At 48.8% G+C, this 25,158-nt stretch overlaps 1 protein-coding gene across 1 annotated transcript; it reads right to left on the reverse strand.

Annotated features, from left to right (window-relative positions):
• Positions 1-8,360: 8,360 nt before the first annotated feature.
• On the reverse strand, positions 8,361-19,065 carry ZNF623 (zinc finger protein 623). Its single transcript, XM_043879735.1, has 2 exons — positions 18,943-19,065; positions 8,361-12,211 (listed from the first exon to the last, which is right to left on the reverse strand). The coding sequence occupies exon 2, from the start codon at positions 12,121-12,123 to the stop codon at positions 10,639-10,641; it is 1,485 nt and encodes a 494-aa protein (XP_043735670.1). The 5' UTR covers positions 12,124-12,211; positions 18,943-19,065; the 3' UTR covers positions 8,361-10,638.
• Between the last annotated feature and the right edge of the window lie 6,093 nt (positions 19,066-25,158).

Consider the following 25,158-nt stretch of genomic DNA (forward strand, 5'->3'; position numbering starts at 1 on the left):
ACCTGCAACGCTGGTCGTTCTCTGCTTTGGGTGTCTGCCGGGACTCCACAGCTGGTTGCACTGGCAGGGGCAGAGAGAGACGACCACGCCACCGTCCTGCCCACAGGGCTGATAGTCTGGTGGCAGACATGGACATCGGGGGCATGGACAGGTAGTATTCCAGCAGGGAGGGAGTCTGGCAGGCCGGGGAGGCGCTGGTGGAGAGTCTCAGGCCCTCGGGAGCCATCGGAGGGGCTGGGCTTTGTTCTGGCGCCAAACGGAGCCGTGGGAGTTTTTATGTTTAACCTACTGGGGTTTTTGTTTCTTGCCCTGCTGGGCGGCTTTTGGATTCTCAGTTCTCCGACCAGGGATTGAACATTGAACCTGGACCCCGGCAGCGCAGAGTCCTAACCACTGGGGAATTCCGGGGATAATTTTTAACTTTGATTTCGCTGTCAGACCCAGTGCATGGAGGCCGGGTAGTACGGTGTCCATCACGTGTGGTTTGCATTCCTCGAGGCTGTATCAGGGAGGTAAGTGTGGGGGAAACCAGGCCCCACGCACCCTCAGCCCTGGCCGAAGGGGTAGGGATTTCATGACAAGCGCAGAGAGAGGTTTCACGGGGTCGGAAGAACCGACCGGCGAGGTGGCCGCAGCGAGAGCGGCCGGAGCGCTCCTGGGCGTGGAGACCTCGAGGGGCTCCCCGGTCTCCCCAGGCGGACGCGCCACAGTACCCAGCGGACCTGGGCCCTTTGGAGAAAGGAGTTCAGACCGCAGCTTTCAAACTGGGCCCCACCCCCGTACCCGGACACCGCCCTTGGAAATTTAAATATTCTGGTTCTAGGCTGAAAATCCTCAGAGGCGCCTGGCAGCAGCAAACACAAATTCTCTGGGAAAAGTTTGTTTGAAATCCAGGACAGTCAGGTTCTCAGAACTGATTTCAATTTTAAAGGGTCTCTTTAGAGATTTGGGAAAGGAAGTAAAGCAAATTGAGTCTGTGGCAACTAGTGCCAGATACAAAGTTGCTCCCAGAGGTCAGAGTAGCAAAGTAAAGGGTTCTGATTGGCCAAAAATGCAACAATTTCAGCATCAAAAAGGATGTATTGAATAGAAACACATCAAATACATAAAATACATGAACTTAAAATGCAATAATCTAGCATTCTAAAAATTGCTAGATTCCGAATTCCCTGATGGGCCAGTGGTTAGGACTTTGTGCTATCACTGCAGGGAACCTGGGTTTAATCCCTGGACTGGGGACTAGGGTCCCACAAGGTGTGTGTAGGGGCCAAGTGAATAAATAATAAAATTTGGTAAACAGAGGGTCACACATCCAGTCTGCCTTTCCCATATGACCTGAATGTCAGGATAAACAAATTGTTGATGAAGGAAAATTACATACAGAACTCCACCTAATATAGGTGTAGAAAAAATACTCAATCATGATGGTTGCTAAAGTCTATGGGTAGAATTTTATGAGGATAATAAATGGGTCTAGCTGACCCCTGAATCCATGAATGACCCTGACTTTACTAAGAGTGAGATATGAAGTGCCTTCTGGTGTGAAACAGTAGCATCTACACCAAGCAACCTATACAGCATTAGAAACAACATTCATATAATCCAGCTTCTAGTTGTAACTACCAGGATACAAAATACAGGGGACAGAGGAATATGTTAAAAGGCAGAGTAGGGATGCAGTCATCCAAACCTCTATAGGACAAATGACTCTCCTTTTTTGCCAAAAATGAATAGCAAAGAATTTTTTAAAAGTATAGAGGGGAAATTGTTAACAAGTATCAGAGGCTCAGGGCTTCTCTGGTGGCTCAGTGTTAAAGAACCTGCTTGCCAATGCAAGAGATGAAGGAGACACATGTTCGATTCCTGGGTTGGGAAGATCCCCTGAAGAAGGAAATGCAACCCACTCCAGTACTCTTGCCTGGGAAATCCCGTGGACAGAGGAGCCTGGCGGGCTACAGTCCACAGGGTAGCAAGGAGTCGGGCACAACTTTGAGACTAAACAACAGAGACTTAAGAAACATTTCCACTAAATGGGACTTGTGGACCTTGCTCAAGCCTTTGCTTTAATTTGTGGTGTTAAATCAATGGAGTGTTTTGGTAACCAGGAAGCTAATGGACAGCAGCACAGTCCACAATCCTCTTCCCAGCACTGACACTTCACTGCCCTCCTGCCTGGACACCTCGGGTCCTCAGGACCTCTAGCCCGCTAGTTTCCATGAAGTAGCTCCCTGAGAGACAGCTCTGAGTAGGCACTTGTCAATTTCTTTGTAGTTCTGTTATTTTATGTGTGCTGAAGCAATTATGAGTTGCATATGCGTGTAGAACTACTGGCTGTCCTCTGTGCACTAACTCTCTCATCAGTCTGCAGTGTTCACTGCTGCCCACAGCCTGACAGTAATATGGCAGCTCCAGCTTTTAGGGGGCTTGTCTTGCACCCCCTTTCTACCAGTGTCAGTTTTATATTTTAGATGTGTCCCTAGAATCAGTAAATATGGTGCTTGTATCTTATTATTTTTAATATTTACTTACTTATCTGTTTCTGACTGCATCAGGCCTTAGTTGTGGTGCATGGGCTCAGTTGCCCCCCGTCATGTGGGATCTCAACTTCCCAACCCGGAATGGAACCCGCATCCCTCTCATTCTTGTGTTTTAAAATACAGTCTGACAGTCTCAGTCTTTTAAGTTCAGGGCATATTTTACATTGGTTTACTTGCAGTGTTAATAGCAGTATTCTTTTTTATCAGTTAATTTTATACTTTCTGTATTTCTCCCTTTGTGTTTCAGCTGAACCCTCCTCCCTCTGATTTCACTGTTTCTCTGCTTGTGTGACAGTCACACTCTTCTCAGTCAGTGGTCACCTGAGAAGTGTTAATGCACATTTGAACTATAATTCATGGAGATATCTTGACCGTCCTCCCAGCCCTTGAAATGCTTTAGATTTCCGTCACACCTTCCTGACTTAGAACCTGCTGATAACAGGATTTTAGTCCTCCCTCCCCAGTGACTCATGCCTGCTCCACGATGGAAGGGGAATTTAGGAGTGGAGTGGGTGCTAGCATCATTAAGGAAACCACTGGGTGTCCTGTGTCCCCCCTGCCATACAAAAGACTCTGACGTTCCAGAGAGCAAGCCATAGGCTACCACCAAATGGTGACCAAGACCATCCATTTATGGCTGAAAGCCAACAGCTTAGCCAGATACCTGACTGGATGATTGGGGATCAGATCCCACCTGGTACCTCCCCAGGAGATGGGACCAGGACAGACAGCCCATACCCACAGCACTGTACACATGGAGATTCTTGGGTATTTCCCCCCAAATCAGATTCTTCCATCAGGGCTTCATTATCCTTCACCAAGTTTTGAGAAGAAGCCACAAGCTCCGCCCCAAACTATGCAGACCTGGTCTGCTCAGATCCAACTTCTGCCCAGATGATCTGTTCAGAATCACCCTCCTCAGGATCCCAAAGTCTCTGGCTACAGTGAGTCCTTGTGTCTTTCCCAGGTGAAGCAGGGAGCCCTGCTTCAGACATCCATCGAGCTATTCCTGATGATGCAAGAGAGGACAGTGTCCAAGACACCTTAAGAAAGAGGCCAGCAGGAGGAAGATGCCTAGTTCCCTATGTATGGGATGAAACAATGAGGTCACACTACAGATCCTACAAACATGAAGAGTAGTGTTACTTCTGCTCTGACCAACTCTGGCCAACAAGTTCAGCAACTCAGATGAAATGGACAAATTCCCTTATAGACATAATTTTATGAATCTGACAAAAGAAGAAACCTTGTCACAGAAAAAACACCGGACTGAGCTGATTCACTGATGAACTCTACCAAACCCTCAAGGAAGACTATACCAATCTTAGAAGCCTATAGGAGAACAAGGGAAAGCAAACCCTTTCCAGCTTGTGTTATGAAGCCAGCAAAGCCTTCACCTGATAAAGACATCACAAGAAACATACAAAAATACTTTCTCATAAGCAGACACAGAAGTCCTTAACAAAACATTAGGAAGCCCAGTACAGCAATTTACTAAAAGAACTCTGTATCACATCCAAGTGAGTTTATCCCAAGAACACAATGTTGGTTTTATCTCCAGTGCCTGGAGTGAGGGACTCCAGTGCTGGAAGGGTTCAAGAAATTCCAGGTTGGTGAACACATGGCAATTCAGGAGAGTAGAGTGTTTGGAGAGACCATGGAAGACCATGGGCCATTTCCCCATACTTTCCCTATGGGTCTTCCATCGGGATCCCAAGAACACAATGTTGGTTTTATCTCCAGTGCCTGGAGTGAGGGACTCCAGTGCTGGAAGGGTTCAAGAAATTCCAGGTTGGTGAACACATGGCAATTCAGGAGAGTAGAGTGTTTGGAGAGACCATGGAAGACCATGGGCCATTTCCCCATACTTTCCCTATGGGTCTTCCATCGGGCTATTCTGATCCTTATCCTTTGATCATAAACCATGATCCAGTGAATTAAATGTTTCTCTGAGTTCTGTGAGCCACTCTAGCAAACTAATCAAACCCACAGCCTCTGCTGTGGTAACCTCCAGATCTATAGCCAGTCAGAAGCACAAGTGACAACCTGGACTTAAGTTTGGTCTCTCAGCTGTGGGGAGAGAGGCAGCCTTCTGGGACTGAGCCCTTAACTTGTGGCATCTGACATTATCTCCAGATACAGTGTGTTACAATTCAGTTAGTTTCTTGGTGGTGTGGGGAAAAAACACACATTCGACATAGGAATATATTTAACAAATCATCTACTCTCAAAACGACAAAACAATGCTAAACCGAGAAAAAAAAAAAAAAAAATGCTAAGCAAACTTTAAGATGGAAACAAACGGAGCGATGTCCCCCGGTTATGGGTATCATCAGTTCTCCCTAAACCAATCTAGAAATCCAACACCACTCCAAGCAAAACCACAGCAAGGTTTTTTTGGTTTTGTTTTGTAGAAATCAACAGGATGACAATAAAATTTACATGGAAAAGCAAACGACATCAAATAACCCGTCTTGAAGAACAAAACTGGAAGACTTACACTCTCCTTGATTCTAAGACTACAGTAATTAAGACAGTGTAGTACTGGCACAGACATAAATATATAGATCAATGAAACAGCAGAGAGTGCCGAAATAGAATCACCCATACAATTAGGTGGGTTTCTTTGTTTTTGGTAGTGCCAGGCAGCTTGCCGGATCTTAGTTCTCTGACCAAGGAATGAACCCGAATCTTCAGCAGTGAAACAGTGGAAGCTTAACCACCTGACTGCCAGGGAATCCCCCAGTTAAGTGTGTTTTATGACAAGGGCATCAATGTAATTCATACCATACCGCAAAATAATTTAAGATCGATGTTGGACCAAAATGTGAAAGATGAAACTGTAATGCTTCTAGAAGAAAAGAAACTCAAGAATCTTTTCCTAACCTTCAGAAAGATCCCATGGTTTTACAGGAAAGGCAGGTCCTTTTGTGATGGCTACACTTCAGAAAGATTATCCCTTCGGTGAGCAAATCGTACGGCAGCAGGGCAGGACGGGATAAGGGAAGACAGGGAGACGATCACTGGCCACTGAGATGGTCGAGTGGAGGGATGAGTGGGGGCCCGGGCGGAGATGTGGAGGGTGGAAACGGAGAGGGCAAAACTCAAGGCGATTCCTGAGTTAGGGTGCCAGTCATCTCGGCCGATGGGCTAGGCAGGAGCACGCGGCTCCCACCTGTGAAGGAGTCCTGAGCGAGGGTATTTTTTGGTACTAAGCAGGCAGCGGGGCACAGCGCTCCCACCGGAGCGGTCCAGGTTGAATTCACAGAAGTCGAGGCTGCCCAAACCACCCGGCCGCCCAGGGAGCGCGCGGCCGGAAGCAGAAACAGGCTCGGGCCTGATGAGGGTGGGGGCCAGCGCCCGGAGGAGCGTCAGGCCGGCGGCCGCACCTTGACTAGCTGGCGAGGACCCGGAGGTAACCTCACCTGGGAACTCTACAAGTAGGCCAGAGGGAACTAGCCATGACGCACACGCCCCAGCGGAAATGCTTCTCTCACCGCCGCAAGCGGCGCTTCCGCCCCTTTAGGAGTTTGTCTTAGTGGCATTGTTTGCCCGAGCCCGCCGGATTCGTCCCACCCTTCCGGGCTGCGGGAATAATGGAAACACAGCACGTCAAAATCTGTGGAATGCAGCTAGAGCGATGTTTAGAGGGATGTTCCTGGATTTAAATATTTACAGAAGAAAGGTCTAAAACTAAGTATCTAACATTCCACTTTTTTTTTTTTTTTTTGGATGTTTATTTTTGACTGTGCTGAGTCTTCCTTGCTGGGAGGCTTTGTGTAGTTGAGGAGAGTCGGGGGCTACCCTCTAGCTGTGAGCGGGCTTCTCATTGCCATGGCTTCTCCTGTTGCAAAAGCACAGGCTCTAGGATACAGCCGGCTTCAGTAGTTGCGGGTTCCAGGGCTCCAGAGCCTCATAGCATGTGGGATCTTCTTAGACCAAGGATTGACTCCATGTCCCCTGCATTGGCAGATGAATTCTCAACCACTGGGCCACCAGAGAAGCCCCCCAAATCCTTCACTTCAGTTGATCCGGTCGTGTCCGACTCTGCGACCCCATGGACACCAGGCTTCCTTGTCCATCACCAGCTCCTGGAGCTTGCTCAAACTCATGTCCATCAAGTTAGTGATGCCATCCAACCATCTCATCCTCTGTCGGCCCCTTCTCCTGCCTTCAATCTTTCCCAGCATCAGGGTCTTTTCTAATGGTTAGTTCCTCGCATTGGGTGGCCAAAGTATTGGAGCTTCAGCAGCAGTCCTTCCAATGAATTCTCAGGACTGATTTCCTTTACGATTGACTGGTTTGATCTCCGTGCTGTTCAAGGGACTCTCAAGAGTCTTCTCCAACACCACAGTTCAGAAGCATCAATTCTTTGTGCTCAGTTTTCTTTATGGTCCAACTCTCACATCCATACATGACTACTGGAAAACTCACAGCTTTGACTAGGTGCACCTTTGTCAGCAAATGTAACGGCTCTGCTTTTTTTATATGCTGTCCAGGTTGGTCATAGCTTTTCTTCCAAGGAGCAAGTGTCTTTTAATTTCATGGCTGCAGTCACCCTCTGCAGTGATTTTGGAGCCCCCCAAAACAAAGTCTGTCATTGTTTCCATTGTTTCCCCATCTATTTGCCATGAAGTGATAGGACCAGATGCCATGATCTTAGTTTTTTGAATGATGAGTTTTAAGCCAACTTTTTCACTCTCTTCTTTCACTTTCACCAAGAGGCTTTTCAGTTCCTCTTCACTTTCTGCCACAATGGTGGTGTCATCTGCACATCTGAGGTTATTGATATTTCTCCTGGCAATCTTGATTCCAGCTTGTGCTTCATCCAGCCCGGCATTTGGGATGATCTACTCTGCATATAAATTAAATAAACAGGGTGACAATATACAGCCTTGACGTACTCCTTTCCCAATTTTTTGTATAGTTCTTCTGTGTATTCTTGCCACCTCTTCTGCTTCTGTTACGTCCATACCGGTTGTCTTGTATTGTGTCCATCTTTACATGAAATGTTCCCTTGGAATCTAATTTTCCTGAAGAGATCTCTAGTTTCTCCCAGTCTATTGTTTTCCTCTATTTGTTTGCATTGATCACATGGGAAGACTTATATCCTCTTGCTGTTCTTTTGGAACCCTGCATTCAGATGGATATCTTTCCTTTTTTCCTTTGCCTTTTGCTTCTCTTCTTTTCTGTTATTTGTAAGGCCTCCCCAACCATTTTGCCTTTTTTTTTCTTTTTTGCCAAAATCCTTATAAGTAGATAAGACAAACCACCCAGTTTTAAAATGGACAAAAGATCACATGGATTCTCCATATCATCACTCAGTATGCCTGTGCGTGCTCAGTCGTGTTAGATTCTGCAACCCCATGGACTGTAGCCTGCTTGACTCTTCTGTCCATGGAATTCTCCCAGCAAGAGTAATGGAGTGGGTTGCCATTTCCTCCTCCAGGGATCTTCCTCCCCTTCCCAGGGATTGAACCCAGGGATGTCTCCAGCGGCTCCTGCACTCGTGGGCAGATTCACTACTGCTGAGCCACCTGGGGAGTCCCCTCATTCAGTAGGCAAATACACAGCATAAAGCATTGAAGCATAAAGAGACACCCATATATGCCACTGGAGTGGATTACATTTTAGAAGTGTCACCATACTACATGTTGATAAGGATGTGGACCAGTTGAACCCTGACAGTGGCAAGAGAGGCCATAACCACGATGAAGAACTTTTTGGCAATTCCTTATAAAATTAAAACTCATGTATCTTATAATCCAGCAATTAATTTCCTAGACATTTAGCCAAGTGAAATAAAGAGGCAAGTCCAAATACTTTTATACAAATGCTGATAACTGTTTTATTCATAACAGCCAAAACTGGAAACCCAAATTTCTACCAACAGATGAATGAATAATATATGATGTTGACCTTCACCCATACAATGGAACACTACTCACAAACAGCTCTGGAAACACAGAGCTACTTGGTTTAGTCTTTAAAACATGCCAAAGTGGAATAAGACACACAGGATTACATGCCATATGAATCCATTTATGTGAAGTCCTAAAACAGGCAGAATGAATACATACTAACAAAGCGTTTACTTGGGCCTGGAGTGGGACCTGGGAAAGGGCAAGAGGGAACATTTTTTGGGTGACAGAAGTGTTATTTTTCTTGATTGTCATGATGGTTATACAGGTATATGGATTTGCCAAAATTCTGTACACTTAAAATGAGTGTGTTACTATATGGCAATTGGACCTCAATCAAAGTTGGTTAAAATGGTCTGGTAATATGTTTCTATACCATTTGAAACATCTGTTATGGGTGAGTCTTCCAACGATGGAGTACTATATGCTTTGTACCCACTCAAGGCTTCTAGAGTTGCTGGAATTTAAGAACTCAAGATATGCCCTCACGGGCAGTACATTCTGACAGCATTTCAAAACTGTTTTCATGTTCAGATAAAAGAAATTTGATGCAACAACTAACACTTTTGCTAGACAGTTATCCACTGTGTGATATAACTCACCTGCTTTAGATCAGAGAGGGATCCTCCAGGCTTCCTGTTTTCTCCAGAGTCCCTCCCAGACCACCCTCTTTTTTAGGTGACAAGTGTCTACTTGTCCAGTTCACTGTCACCTCCTCCATGAAGCTGCCTCACATCTCCACACCAAACTAGCTGCCTCCTGACCTACACCCCTGCACAACTGGAAACATACTTCAACTCCAACACTGAACTCAGCTTGCCATGACCTTTCTGCCTCCATCAGACTATGGACAACTTCAGGACAGATGGTGTCTTATTCACCTTGGTTTCCAAGTATTTAGCACTGGTCCTTTTGATCAATACATTTTCAAATCAGTGAGAAAGTGAGCTGGAGAACAGGGAGGTGGGGAAGAAGTTGGGCTCAATCATGGAATTAAGACAGAAGAAAGTCATGAAGTGTATCAGGACTGTGTGCCCTCTGAGTGAATTAGAGATACACAGAACACTAAATGAAGATGAGCACCTCCCCCCCGCCACAGCACCCCCAAGCACAGTCATTCATAGGCAAACTCTGAAGGCAAAACATACAAGAGGCCAGTCTTACTCTGTTACTGCCTGCAAGTGTTGAATGCATTATGAACAGAGACGTCAGCAGGGCCAAGAGGAGGTATTTCCAGTAGACCAGCAGACTACACTGTCACAAAACAAAAAAGCAATGACAAAAAAAAAAATTTTTTTTTAATGTTTTAAATAACAGTGTAGATAGGACAAAGCAAGAGAGGTGCCAAGTGCACACAGACTGGGCTGTGCTTTTTATTGCCCTGCTCCAGATAGCAGGGACACACAAATCAGTGAGATACACTCACGGTCCTTAACAATGAGAGAGCACACAGAACAATCAGAGCAAGCACAGTAACAAGAGGTGAATGGCCACCAAGGATCAGAAGCAGCAGAGGGGCAGTGGGCTGAACCCAACATGAAGCTTGGGATGGGTCTTGACTTGTGATGGGTCATCAGCCAGATGAGAGGGGGCATTTGAGCGTCGGCTGGGAGGCAGGAGCGCCTGGATGAGGGGGCACATCCAGCAGTTGGTGCTATCTCTGTGATCAGGAGTGAACCGGGAGCAGATGAGGCTCCAGGAAGCCTTTGGATGCACGGTGGGGAGTTCAGAATTTCTCCTAAGGACCACAGGGAATCAAGTTGTGGTTTTAGGTAACAAAGTATCTTTCTCCAACTTGCCTTTCTGACAGATCAAAAATGGCTGAGGAATACTCTTTTAAAGTTATAAAATTAGATACATAACTCTGCTTTAAAAGGGATTTAACTCAAAGGTGAATTGTTACTGTGCAGTGGAATAGAATCTTTTTCTCCGAGGCCAAGCTCCTTGCTCCTACACCCACAGCTCTCCCATAACTGATCCAGCTCCATGCCAGCTGTCCAATCGTGTGGCTCTCCTGTGAGCATGTGCTCCCAACGGAGGACAGTAGGCCCCACTGCAGCCAAGTGAGAGGTGGCAGCCCCGCCCATCCATGACCCTGGAAAATGCTGACTCCTCCAAAACCTCACGAATCAGGGCCCCTGCTACTTGTTTCCAGCATCACTAAGTGAGCTGGAGGATAATTAGAAGTCTGTGTGCCCCCCCGGCCCTCCACACGTGTCCCCCAAGTGTACAGCTGTCTGACTCAAGGGAAGGCCCTCCTGGGGAGCCTCCTGACTGCTTTTAAAGTCTGGGGGTGGGGTGAGCTCTTTCCCATACTGACTACACTCATAGAGTTTCTCCTCAGTGTGGATCTTCTGGTGTTGAAGGAAGTTTGACCTCTGAATGAAGCCTTTCCCACAATAACTACACACGTAGGGTTTCTCTCCAGTGTGAATAATCTGGTGCAGAAGGAGCTTGGAACTCTGAATAAAGGCTTTCCCACAGTCCTTGCATTCGAAGGGCCTGTCCCCAGAGTGGATCTTCTGGTGCTCGGTGAGGTGTGCTTTCTGGAGAAAGGCTTTCCCACACTCCTTGCACTCGTACACCCTCTCCCCGGTATGAATCTTCTGGTGTCGAATAAGATAGGAACTCAGGAAGAAGGCCTTCCCACACTCATTGCACTCATAGAGCTTCTCCCCGGTGTGGATCCTCTGGTGCTGCGTGAAGTTGGACGTCTGGCTGAAGCGCTTCCCGCACTCGTTGCAGACGTATGGCCGCTCCCCAGTGTGGATGCGCTGGTGCTGGATGAGCTTCGAGCTCCGGATGAAGGCCTTGCCACACTCATTGCACTCGAAGGGCCGCTCCCCAGTGTGGATCCTCTGGTGCTCGATGAGGTCTGAGCGGTGGCGAAAGGCCTTGCCACAGTCCTGGCACTCGTACTGCCTCACCTCCGTGTGAACCTGGAAGTGCCGGATGAGGCTGGAGCTCCGGATGAAGGCCTTGCCGCACTCATTGCACTCGTATGGCCGCTCCCCCGTGTGGATCCTCTGGTGCCGGATGAGCAGTGAGCTCTGGCTGAAGCCTTTCCCGCACTCCTTGCACTCAAAGGGCCTCTCGCGGGTGTGGACCCGCTGGTGGCGGATCAGGTCTGAGCTGTGACAGAATGCCTTCCCACATTGAGCGCACTTGAAGGGCCTTTCTCCCGTGTGTACTTTCTGATGCTCCATGAGATCCGTGTAGAGAACAAAGTCCTTGCCACACGCGTTACACACGTATAGCCTCTCCCTGCCATGAATGTGCTGATGCTCTGCCAGGTGGGAGCTCTGGCTGAAGCCCTTCCCGCACTCGTCACACCTGTGAGCTTTCTCCCCAGCACAAGAAGCCTGATGTCTGGCCAGGCCCGGGTTGAATGGGAAGCTGCGGCAGGCCTCGTGCTGGGGGGCCTCCCCCTCGATCAACTCTCTCTGAAGCAGGAGGAGGTCTGGGCTCAGGAGAGGGCTCCCCTCAGACTTACTTCCCGCCTGTGCTGCCTCTGTCGTTTGGATCTTCCAGTGGGTGACTGTCACCTGCTGGAAACCCCCTTCTTGCGAGGTGCAGCTCCGCAGGCTCTGTGCATCCAGGTTTCCTAAAAGCCTCCCAAGTCTGGGGTCAGGGCCCCTCCCAGACGTGGGGGCTGTGAGCTCCATCACTGGGAGGGCTTTGGACACTGCCTTCTGCAGATTCCCACGCCCAGAAACCCAGGCTCCGAGTCCCCTTCTGGTCAGCAGTCAGCATCTGAAATAAAGCAGAGTAAGATCATCTTTCCCCTTCGTTACGAGATGGGAATCTGCTGGAGCAGATGGGGTGAACTGCACCTGGAGCAGCAGAGAGACGTGCCCCCTGCCCACAGCCCCGCTCAGCACAACACTCGGCTCAGCCTGCTGGCCTCTCCACTGGTGTAGGGGGCTCCACCACCAACACCAGTTTCAGGGGACAGATGGGTTGATGGGCAGGGATGGGTCTCAACTCCACTCAAAATCAAGACATGTTTCCTAAGAAACACAGGGAGACCACTCTGACCCCCACTCGGTCGCCCCCTGCCCAGCTGAGACGCTGGATGGGTGAGACTCACACGAGCTCTGGCTTGTTAACCCTGCTCCCCTGCCCTCTCCTTCCTCCACCACGTGTACCCTCTAGCCCTCCCCTTGGGGCAAAGCTCAGCCTGCTTCCTGATGGGTGTCTCCGTTCCTGCCAATGGAGCTCTCACGTTTATAACCACCTGCCTGACAGGCCCCCGGAGCTGCCAGCAGCTCCCACACATGGCTAACTCTCCCGTGAGACCATCTTCTGGCTTCTCCTCTCAAGAGTGCAATAGCACTCCCCACCCCAGGGATGATGGCCTTGTGGCTTCCTCCAGCGAGAAAACAGAAGCGATTAGATGAGAACACCCACTTTCTCCCACATTTACCATGCTACCAGCATTCGCGCCCACGCCAGGCCCACCCTCTGTACTGGGTTAAACATCCTCCTTGAAATCCGAGGTAAACGCGTCCACCTGTGTACCCTGCGCCCGCCCAGCAGCAGAGTCTGAGGTGGGAATGGTCACCACAGCATCACGCAGTCACCAGAACATCCATCAGCAGAACAAAGGGCCAACTGAGGTGTCCTCCAGCAAGGAGGGCATCCCTGCACCAGAGTACATGTGGACCTCCTGGGGTGACACTGAGCCCAAGAGCTCAGTGTGTGATCCTACTTCCACGGAGTTCAGACGCAGACAAAGCTGGCCATGGTGGGAAATTCGAGTCACAGATGGTCTTTAGGAAGATGGTACTTGCGAGTACAGGGGGGCACTGTGCTGCACAGGTGTGTCTGCCATGGAAAAGTCTGTGCTTAGGGAACCTCGCACCATTTCTGGGACGTGCCTTCAGCTCTGGAATTCTTGCCCCAACAGAAAATTTCTCCTTCAGCAGGAATTTGCTGAGGGGATGCCCTCTCTACTGCCAGCCCTCCATCACTACAACCCATCTGCTATCTCACAAGGTAGCAGGTCAGACACCAGCCTGACCCAAGTGGGCCCCTGCAAAGGGTTGCACGCGGTGTCAGCCAGGCTCAGGAAGGTCTAGAAGCTTGGGAAAACTGTCTCCACCTCACTCAGGTTGTTGGCAGAACATGGTTCCCTGTGGTCATGGGATGGCCCCTTGGGAGCACCCGCACCTTCCAGGTAGGAGCAGCTCAGATGCCCTCTCGTTCTCTTCTGCAACCAGCTGGAAAAACCCTGCTTTCCAAAGGTTCGTGATGAGCCCCACCTCTCGTCAAATGACTGAAAGAGCCCTCCCTTGCGTCCGGAGTGAAGAACCCTGCCTGCCACATCCCAGAGGGGTCCTGGCCCTTGACAGAGCCCAGAGTGCCCCAGTCTCCATGTGGGACAACTCTGAAGGGTCGTCCAGCCCCAGAACTCCACCAGCCTCAGTTTCCCCCTGCCGCCCCATCCCAACTTGCTCATAGGTTCTTCCCCGAGTGCTCCCTCCCCAGCTGAGCCGTTCCCAGGAGCTCCGCCCAAGACCCCGCAGGACCACTTCTCCCCAAATCTGCACCAGTGGGAAGCAGTCCGCCGGCTGTGCAGCCCCACAGAGATGCTCCCAAGTCCCCAAGGGCAAAGATGTGCCCCTGAGGACAGAGCCAGGTGGTGGGGAGCCGTTGGGGGCAGGAGGGCTCCCCAGGTTCCTTCCAACAGGCTGCTTTCCTTCTCGAGTGACAGCGCACATCTAGCACACAGTCTCCCTGGACTCCTCTGCTCGCCTTTCTAACCATACCATTCCCATCACCCGGAGGCCCCCCTCTAAGGGGAACTGTCTCTTATTATAATTCTGCAGTTTTCAATTGCATTTAAATGGAATCATATGGTTTGTTTTGTGTTTGCTTTTTATTCAATAGGCACCCACTTTTTTATAGAGCTAGAACTCACACATCATAAAATCCACCATTTTAAAGCACACAATTCAGTGCTTCTTAGCGTATTTCTAAGGTTGTAGAACCTTCCACACTAATTTGAGCATCATCAAGATCCCCCCCAGGTGTCTGCTGACGCTGAGCACCACACCAGGGAGGCCACCTGTGTTGCATGGACCTCAGTGTGGGCAGCCTTCATGGCGTGAACACATCGCTGTGTCCTTTCCACGATTCTGCTCTCCACCCCAAGGGGCTCGCAGCACGGTCCTGTGCTTGTCTTCTGGCCGACAGAGGTCCTTGCTCCCGCTGAGCCCTGGAACTCCTTCGTTTCAGTGGCTACAGCTCAGGCCGCCCTTGGAGACTCCCAGGAACTGCTGACGCTGTGGACCAGTGACTGCCTGCGCTCTGGGCTCCTCCCCTTCCTGAGTGGACGCATTCATGTAGTCATCTACTCTTGCTGGGGGAGGAGGCAGCATCTGGGGAGTGTAGACTGTGGCTGTGTGGACACGCACTGGTGCCAAGAAAAGGCCACAGGCCAGGGATCCTGGTTCCGGGCTGGAGGCAGCAACTGAGCACGGCCTAGTGTGGGGGCCAGAGGGCCAGCTGGTCAGCTACAGCAGACATGAGGCCGCTCAGTGTCCCTGCTTTGAGTGACAGAAATCCCTCCAGAAATTTCAGTGGACACAGAGCCAGCAGCGAACCACCACATTTCCAGAAGTCCCCTGATGTCAGGGGTGACCTGTGACTGATTCCAGGGCGCCACCCTCTAGCCCAGCCCAAGGGATGGGCACGAGGCCACACCGCAGGCTCCTGGGGGGGCAGGGCCCTCCCCCTGTTTCTGAGATGGGATACCAGAAACCAAGTTTACTGTTGGGAACACTAGTTTTGAATCTCCGTTACAGCAAAAGGAACCCATGCTTAAATAATGCTGTTAGACAACCTGACTATTCAGATGCAACACTCCCTGTGATGATGAAGACACTGAACCAACAGCAGACAGTAAGAGTGAGAAGCTGCAAGTCTACTCGAGGCGTTTCTGTCCATGTGAGGTTTGCAACACAGCTTCCTGGAGCAGTGGCCCTCTTGGGTGCCCTGTGACACAGCATTTCTGACCACTGCCCGGTGAGATTCACTGACACTGTTCTTCTGAGTTAAAGGCCCACTAATTTGATTTAAATCTTTCTCCTGCTTACAGAAATTACTTTAATTAGTTATTTTTTTCAAGGCATAAGGGTAAACTATGCCAGTTGAGAAAGACTAAAAATAAAATTATTCTTAACCCCAGTACTCAGATTACACATTGACGTTTTTCTCTGACGTTTTTTCTGCACCAATGTATTAAGAAATGAGGACCACACTCCTCAGTCTCATCCTATTTTACTTCACTTTTATACTGTCCATTCTGAGCAATTATAGACCCACACTGTAAGAACACTTCAAGTGGTAAACAAAAATGAGGATAATCCCCAGCAATCCCAGAGACCACTGCAAGCTGTTCAGTTTATATACATTCATCCAGACTTCTGCTTAAACAAAAATGACACATTTACTTCCATGCATGCCATCTGTAGGTATAAACACGGGGTCATATATACCTGTCCATCTGTACACCCTCCCCCCACTTCTAACACATCCCCGAATCCTTCAAGTTCCTTCACACGGGGCCCTGGTGCTCCGAAGCCCCACTACACTTCAGATGCCGGAGGTGCCCCTGGTGTCATGAGGACGACATTCCCTGAAGTACTCGGCCCACCTCCCTTCCCCAGACTGGGGGAAGGAGTTAGCCGAATGAAAGGTCTGGGAGAATAACTAGGCACGTCCGACCCAGCCTCATCCACTGGGGCACAGGTCCTGCTGCTCTGGGCCAGGAGTGCAGCGCTATGGAGAGGCTGCGGCAATCCAGCGCCGCCTGTGGGCAGGCAGGACATGGCCTAACTGGACACTTGGCCTAGAAGTCCAGCATCACTTCAACCAAGGCTTGGACAAGTGGCGAGGTGAACTTTCGCTCTTCGTGGGCCTCACTGGTGCAGGCTCCGGAGGGCAGGAGGGGTGCTATTGATGAGCGTCCCTCAACCCTAACCCAGCACTGCTGAACTGGCCTGTACAGTCTCAGGCACACCTCCAAACCTTGAAAGGCAGACATGACCTCGATTATTTACTCTATTTTACAGAGGCTGAGAAAGTCAATTACCCAAGGCTGCTAAGCCAGTCAGTGGCAGAGCTTAGGTTCAGAGTCAGGCCTGTCTGCCTCCAGAGTCCATTCTCAAAGATGTTTTTCCCTCCGCAAGTGTGATGTTGCTGTTACAGGGTATTTTGCTTAGAGCAGCTGGGATTTGTATTCTAAAAGTAAGCTTATATTTTAAATCTTGTTTTTTTTTTTTTTAATCCAAACAAGGAAGTATATTTGGTTTTTTGTTTTGGAGGTGATATTTCCTTATTTTTTGTTGTTGTTGTTTAAAAGGACTGTTATAACACCTGAAAACAGGCTTGTGTCTATTTATAAGAATAGAGCTTTAAAATGTGCCTTTTCATGATTTTCATAACTTTAACTTTTCAGGAAGTTTTTAAAATTAAATATACCTTGCTTTGAATAAACGTTTATCTGAATATCAGCAATCTTTCAGTTTCTGCTTAATGCCTTTTTTTCCCCTGTGAATTCAAATAAAGTTAAATTGATACTTTTTCATTTAAAGAAACCTGAATGAAGCAAACGAAGTAAAAATACATCAGACTGCTGGTTCCATAATGTCTGGGGCTAACATGGCCCTCCCTTTTGTTAGAACTTGCTGGACAAAATATAACACAACACTGCTGAGGTTGAGATGGGCGAGCCTCTGAGCTGGGAGTGAGGCCTACGAGCCGCCAGAGTGGCTCTGAGATGAGAGGGGGCAGTGCCCACTGCAGGGACGGGAAGCTGTTTGTGCACGCGCACTAGTAAAGGGGCGTTATAAGCCTTGGGCTTGCAAGTTACCAGTGTGGCTGTCTGCTGCTTACAGTCTAAAGAAAGGAAGCAGGTAGGTGTGCAGAGCTCCACCCTTGGGAGCAGCAGGAAAAGGGAGAGTAAAAGGGCGCCCAGGGAAGACAGGACTAGAGCTGCAGGAGAAATCTGCACCTTCGCACGGCCCCACGGCCACAGTGTCACCAACCTGTACTTGTGGCACCACAGCCACGGGGGGGGGACCGAGTGCCCCGCGCGTGCTTCTCTTATTTCCTGTGTTCACCACACAATCATCCATGAGGTTCGGGGAGGTGGCTGGCTCACAGCTGAGCCTGCTGCAGGCTGCGGTCTCCTCCCCAAACCACCCCCACAGCCATCTGAGTTTTGTTCCCAGGGCTCTGCCCAGATGTCAATGGTCTTCTCCTTTCCTGAGCAGTTCAGTGTCCTTTCACCGGTCATATTCCACAACCCGAGGCAGCACTGGACGTGCCTGACAGCTCCCTGAACTGCTTCAAGGCCCTGCCCTATTCTGGGTCAGCTGCTTCTCTGAGCACCCCTTCCATTACCAGCTTGTGAACGCGGTCTGGGCTTTCTCAGCTTCGCCGTGCAAGCCTTACCATCCCTAAGGCCTTTGCAGGAGAAATCCATCCCCATCTCTCCAGGAGACACTGGAGCTAAGAAGTTAGGCTTGTGAAAAGACATAGCAACCTCGCCCCGCCCCGCCCCATTTCTCTGGTATCTTTCACATGAGTGACGCTGTAGCTATTGCCATTATTAAGATACTGTTATTGTTACATCTAACGAAAGTCCCACCTCCGTGGACAGGACCAAGTCCTGTCATTCACTGGGACTGGAGCTCAGGAGAAAGATGAGCTCCAGAGAGGGCACTGCGGCCTGATTAAGAGCATGAGCTCTACAGACAAATTGCCCGAGTTCAAACGGGCCTCCACCTAACACTCCCGGGAACACAGAGAGGCATGCTACTCAGGCCCTGAGGCTCCCATGACTACGATGCAGCCACTGCATGAAGAGCAAGACGTCCAGGGCACCAGCAGAGACGGCCTCCAGGACTGATATGACTCGAGAAAAGGACGGCGCCGCCCAGCATCTGGAGGGGATTCTCTTCTTCACCTCTACCCCACCAGGGCAGCGGTGCCGGCTCTGCACCTCCTCCAGCACAGGCAGGCTCGAGGCGCCGGTCACTCTCCCAGCATCATCTGGAGAGCTCCCTCGGGCTCGAGGGAGAGGCCGGCGGGCTTGGAGCAAAAGAGCAGCACTACCCACACCGTGCCCTTCACCTACCTCCAGGCCACCCCAGCGCCAGCAGTGGGCTTGAGAGCCGCGACACTGACGCTGAAGCTGGGGTTCTACGCCTGGGGTGTGTGGCCTCTGGAGCCAGGGAAAGGAACCAAGAGAGTGGAATCAGGCATTTACCCACACGACGTTCCCTGGGGAGAGAAGCTGCGGGACCCGGGCCGGACTGTAGTCCGGCGGGGGCGGCCGTGTCGGCTGCTGGGAGCCGGGCTCACTGAGCCCGAGGCTCCTGGACCCCCGTGCGGGGCCGGCCGCGCTGAGCCCGCCCGTCCACCCGACTGGAGGACCCTGCCGACCCGCTCGGGGCCCGGAACGCGCCACTCACCCGGCGCCCAGCGGCGAGAGGACGCCGGAGCCCCGCACGCAGACTGCCAGCCGCCCGCCCCGCTGACCGACCGACAAAGCCTACACAGGAGCCCGCACGCCGCGGCCGGAAATCGGCCCGAGGGCCCGCCCTGAGAGCTTCCGGTGCCGCTCTAGGCGCTCCGGGGCCGGCCGGCCTCTCGGTGGTGCGCACTTCCGGCCGGGTACAGCTGGCAGGGACCCGAGTCGAGGGCCGGGCGAGACTTCACGTCTCGCGTCCCTGCAGCCCTGAGCGCCGCCTGTTCCCCAAGGGTGAACTGGCTTCCTGTAAGCTGTAAATGCCAACATTAAAAACGTCGGCAGGCGGAGCTCCCTGCGCCCATCGCCCCGGGGCCCCAGAGCGTGCCCCCGCCCTCCGCCTTCGAGCTTGGTCGGAGGGCGGCTATTCAAAGGCGAGGTCTGGCGTGGCGCGGCCGCCGAGGGCTTTCTCCTGCTTCTCGCAGCGGGCAGCGATTCCCGAGACTTCCCGCGTCTTCCCTTCCCTCTTCAGCCACGAAGAGGGCCCTCTGACTTAGTCCTTTTTACAGTCCAGGGACTGAAGCCGGAGAAGGCAGGTCACTAGAGGTCACACAGCTAGTGAGTGGCCAGGCCGATCGCCTCTGGGGCCACGCTCCTGGCCCTGCTATGCTGTTGGTCCTGTGGGCGCAAGGGTGGCCTCTGGGGACAGTCGTGGGAAATGCCATTATCCCACCCCCCACCCCCACCTCCCGGGTGGAACAGCAGGCATCCAATTAACCATCAGCTGGAGTTGGGGAACAGCAGCATTCACAAGCACCTGCTCTGTCAGGGGGTAAGATGCCAGGAGCAAGCAAGGGAGTCATTACAACAATAAGCCGTGCCAAAGAGGGGCACTGGGCCCTGAGGAACTGCTCCTGACCAGTTCCCCCCCCCGCCCCCCCCCCCCCCACACCTCTCTGCCCAGCAGGGAAAGCTTCTTGGAGGAGGGGGGTCTTTTATGGAAGCCTGAGAGGATTGTCTGTTAACAAAACATGGACAAGATCTGTATGCTGCAAATTAAAAGATGCTGGTGAAAGAGATCAAAGAGGAGTTAAATAAATGGAAGAGTTAAATAAATAAATATGTTCATGGATTGGAAGACTCAACATAGTAGAAATGTTAATTTTCCGTAGGTTAATCTATAGGTCTAATGCAATTCCTATCAAAATTCCAGAAAGATTTTTAGTAGACTTAGATAAGCTTATTCTAAAATGGATATGAACAGGCTATTCCCTAGAATAGCTTAAAACATTCTTGAAGAATAAAATGGGAGGACCACCACCTAATATTAAGATCTATAATACTTCTTCTGAAATCATGACAGTGTGGCATTGGTGGGGGGACAGACACCTAGGTCCCTGGAGCAGAATAAAGAACCAGGCACAGATCCACACCAATGCGGACTTTTAACAAAAGTGCAAAAGCAATTCGATGGAGATTTCAGTTCTTAATAATGTATCAGTGTTGGCTCATCAATTGTTAAAAAAAATGTAAACCAGTTAACCTTGGAATTTTTTTTGTTAAACTTTTGTCAATATTAATAAACAGTCTGTCTCAAATACCTGTGAGTGGTGCAAAGTTCAGATTTCATTTTCTCCTTAGGACCAAGATTTGCTCTCTATTTGAGAATCATGTTTTGCTTAACTCTTCTGATTCTTCTAGAATCTAACCTAATCTACTTTCTTTAAGGTGCTTAGCATCCCCATCACAAGTCCAGGGGCAGCTACAAGGTCAAATGTGATAAGTTTTCCCAAGATGTTTCATCTTTGGGTAGATCCAGAAAGTCTTGCATATGATCTTTTAATTGTTCCAGAGGATGTCTTCGTGATCACAATTGAGGTCAGGCTCCCAGTAACATGATACAGAACACAAAAAATGCTTCTAAATTTTTGGCCAAAATTCTGGCTTCTACACACCTTTAACGTCTCTAATCATGTCAGTGCCAGTAGTATCTACTTGCCCTTGGTAATTTTTAAAATCAGTGCCTAAAATGGTAAGTTTATTTTTTTTCCAGTCATTTCCTTAAGTCAAATGAATGTTTCATCTAGACTTACATACATACAAATTCAAGAGAAGTATGAATCAATACTACAAAATGTTCCTCAGCTACTATTGCAAGTACTGCACTGGTTCCTGAGTATTCCTGGAGTTATAGACTGGAACAGGAAGAAAAGCAAGAAAGATTTGAGCCATTAGTTATTTTACCTTTTTTCATATCTGAGTGCCTCCACTGCTCAATTTGCCCTGCAACCCACAGATCTTGTGGTCTTCAAAAAATTCTGTCAAGGGGATGAAATGACAAGCTGCAGACTGGGAGAAAATATTTGCAAATCACATATCCGACCAAGAATTTGTCTGGAATATATGAGGAATTCACTAAACAGTAAGAAAATGAAAAATTCAATTAGAACATGGATAAAAGATTTGACCAGAAATGTCATCAAAAAGCAATATACAGATAACAAAAAAGCACATGAAAAGATATTCAACATCTTTAGTGATAAGGGAAAATACAAATTAAATTCATAGTGGGATATCTATCAGAATGCATCTCTCAGAATGAATCTCTCCAAATGGCTAAATTAAATAAAAATAGTGAAAACACTAAATTCAGGTAAAGGAGTGCATCACTCCTGCCATGCTGGTGGGAATATAAAAAGAACTCTGGAAAAGAGGTAGTTTCTTGCAAAGTTAAACATAAACTTGTCATGTGACCCAGCAATTGCATTTACTGATTATCTATCCTACAAAAATAAAAACGTATGTTCACAGTAAGATCTGCATCTAAATATTTATAGCAGCTTTATTCACAACTGCCAAATGTCTTTTAACAGTTGAATGAACAAACAAACCCAGGTCCAGCCTCACGGTGGGGAGAAAAGTCTGCAACCAAAAGGAACACAGTTCTAATGCACATGGGCAGATTACGGGGCATTATCCTGAATGGTAAAGCCAATCTTAAAACATGATGACACCATAGTGATAGAGACCCAGGGTGATCTCCAGGGGTTACAGTCCTAGGGTGATGTGACTATACAGAAGTAGCACAAAGGCATTTCTTTGCTGCCATGGAGCAATGCTGTGTCCTGATCGTGGTGGTGGTTACAAGACTCCACAGGTGTGACAGAATTTCAAAAAATATACCCCTACACCCAAGATTGCTGGAAGAAATATCAATAACCTCAGATGCACAAATGACACCATCATTATGGCAGAAACCGAAAAAGAACTAAAGAGTCTCTTAATCAAAGTGAAAGAGGAGAGTGAAAAAGTTGGCTTAAAACTCAACATTCAGAAAACTAAGATCATGGCATCTGGTCCCATCACATCATGGCAAATAGATGTGGAAACAGTAGAAACAGTGACAGACTTTATTTTCTTGGGCTCCAAAATCACTGCAGATGGTGACTGCAGCCATGAAATTAAAAGACTCTTACTTCTTGGAAGAAAAGTTATGACCAACCTAGAGAACATATTAAAAAGCAGACATTATTTTGCCAACAAATGTCTGTCTAGTCAAGGCTATGGTTTTTCCAGTAGTCGTGTATGGATATGAGAGTTGGACAATAAAGAATGCTGAGCACCAAAGAATTGATGCTTTTGAACTCTGGTGTTGGAGAAGACTCTTGAGAGTCCCTTGGACTGCAAGGAGATCCAACCAGTCAATCATAAAGGAAATCAGTTCTGAATATTCACTGGAAGGACTGATGTTGAAGCTGAAACTGCAATACTTTGGCCACCTGATTAGAAGAACGGACTCATTTGAAAAGACCCTGATGCTGGGAAAGATTGAAGGCGGGAGAAGGGGACGACAAAGGATGAGATAGTTGGATGGCATCACCAACTCAATGGACATGAGTTTGAGTAAACTCCGGGAGTTGGTGATGGACAGGGAGGCCCACTGTGCTGCAGTCCATGGTGTCACAAAGAGTGGGACATGACTGAGCGACTGAACTGAACTGAACTCCCAAAATAAAGCGTGCATGCAAGACTGATGAAATCAGGTAAGGTCTGTACATGAATTAATACCATCATCCATTTCCTGGCTTTAATAATGTAAGATGTTTTATTGGGAAACACTGAGTGAAGAGAACATGGGAACTCTGTAGTATTTTGCAACTTCCTGTGAGTTTAAAGTTATTTCAAAATAAGAAGCTGAAGTTAACCCCAACATAAAGTTAATGAGTATAAAGTTGTAAAATAAAACTTGATAAATGAAAAATGCCAATATCATGACTATTTTTTAAAATACATTTGAAAAAACTTGTACAGTGAGCCTTCATATACACAGTATTTAGTTTCTACTGTTACTGTTTTGCTATATTTCTTTATCGTGTGTTTATTCTCTGAATATTCATTGAAAGAATTGATGCTCAAGCTGAAGCTCCAACAGGTGGCTGTTGGTCACCTGATGCTAAGAGTTGAGTCACTGGAAAACACCCTGATGCTGGGAAATATTGAAGGCAGGAGGAGAAGGGGGCAACAGAGGATGAGGTGGTTGGATGGCATCAACGACTCAGTGGACATGAATTCGAGCAAACTCCGGGAGATAGTGAAGGACAGGAAAGCCCGGAGTGCTGCAGTCCATGGGGTCAAGAGTCAGATGTGACTTAGCGACTGAACAACAACAAAAAATTACTGTTTTGCTGTCTTTATCATGTATTTATTCAGCTGTTTATCTATTCTCTCTACTCATTCATCTTATTTTTCTGGTGCATTTCAAAGTAAGTTGCAGATATTAGTACAGTCCACTCCTAATTCACCATGCAAATCACCGACTAGACTATGTTTATAGGAGACATTTTAGGTAAAGCTTAGACAGTGAAATGCATGTTTTACACGTACCCTTGTATGAACTTTGACATATGCAGACACTTCTGTGACTCAAACCCTTATATAGATAAGGAGTGTCACCATCACCCCGAAGAATGTCAAGGCTCTGCATAGCCAATGCCTCCCCACTGCCCCCAGACTCTTAGAGACACAACACTTCTCTCAGTATTTTCACCATAGATTGGTTTTCTCTGCTCTTGAATTTTAAAGCTGAAATGCTGAAATTTAGCTTTTTGAAAATATAGTTGTCATTAAATATGCTTATAAAAATAAAATATTTGCAGTTTGAGGTTCAATGTCCATCTAATTGCCATGATAAAAAATCAGTACAGGCAACCAATGTCTACATCGACAAATATACGTGGTTGAAAGGAACGTGAATCACTTGATAGTGCAAAGTATGCAAACACTGTGAATGCTAGGGGGTGTGTGAGGAGCTCTGAAGCCACAGCCTGCAGCAGGAAGATGTTGACAGTCTGCATTTCTTTCAGTGCTGTGGCTTTTAAACCTCACCTCTCCCTCTTCCCTTTGCCCCACATCTGCACAAGTGGATGAAAAGGCCTGGGTGCTCCCTCCAACTCCCTGCCTGCAGGTGGGAATACCCTGGCTTACCCTCTAACCACCATCAAGCCCCAATCCAGTCTTCTTTGCCTGCTTTTTCAAGCCATTTTCAGCGGGCTGCCTTGCTGCCCCCAGAAAAGCCTCCTCATGTAAGTAGTAAATGTTTTGCTACCTTCTTGGTGTGTGTGTGGCACCATAAGTCCACATCGCAATCAAATCTGGGGTGGGGTCTATCCCGTCCTCGCTGCTACCAGCTGCGCTTCGTTATGCTGCACCAACTGCCTGCGAAGGATCTAGTCAGTCATCTGTCTCCTCACCTGAGCAGCACCTCCGCTGCTCCAAACCTCCTTGTACCTGGAAGCAGGACTTTTCCAACACCGGTTGGTCACAACCACAAACCTTCCTGGTATCTGGACCGGGTGCCTCTTTCTTTCCTTTTCTTCCCTCCCTCCCTTCCTTCCTGACAGAGTTGTGCCAGCGCCAAGCCCAGATCCTGGGAGGCGTGTGTGACTAGCAGGCCCTCCAGCACCGGCCAGGCAGTGGAGAAGGTGCGGAACGTCCTAGGAACGGGAGGGTGCTAAAGTCTGCCCTCCATAGAGTCTCCAGGAGAGCTTCCTCAAGTTGACTCCGAAGTACATTCAGACCCACGGAACTAGAACTTCAGCGGCAATGGCCCGTGATCTCTGAGTTCAGCAAGCGTCGCAGGTGTCCCAGGGCCGGAGCCCAAGGAGGCGGGGCGTGGGGCGGGGCCGAGGGCCGAGGGGGCGGGGCCTGTGGAGACAAAGCG

Source organism: Cervus elaphus, chromosome 21 (assembly GCF_910594005.1).
Source record: "Cervus elaphus chromosome 21, mCerEla1.1, whole genome shotgun sequence".
Lineage (NCBI taxonomy): Eukaryota > Metazoa > Chordata > Mammalia > Artiodactyla > Cervidae > Cervus > Cervus elaphus.

Bases quoted from the DNA above. Each gene is read 5' to 3' on its own strand.
- ZNF623 (XM_043879735.1), bottom strand. From the start codon at position 12,123: ATGGAGCTCACAGCCCCCACGTCTGGGAGGGGCCCTGACCCCAGACTT.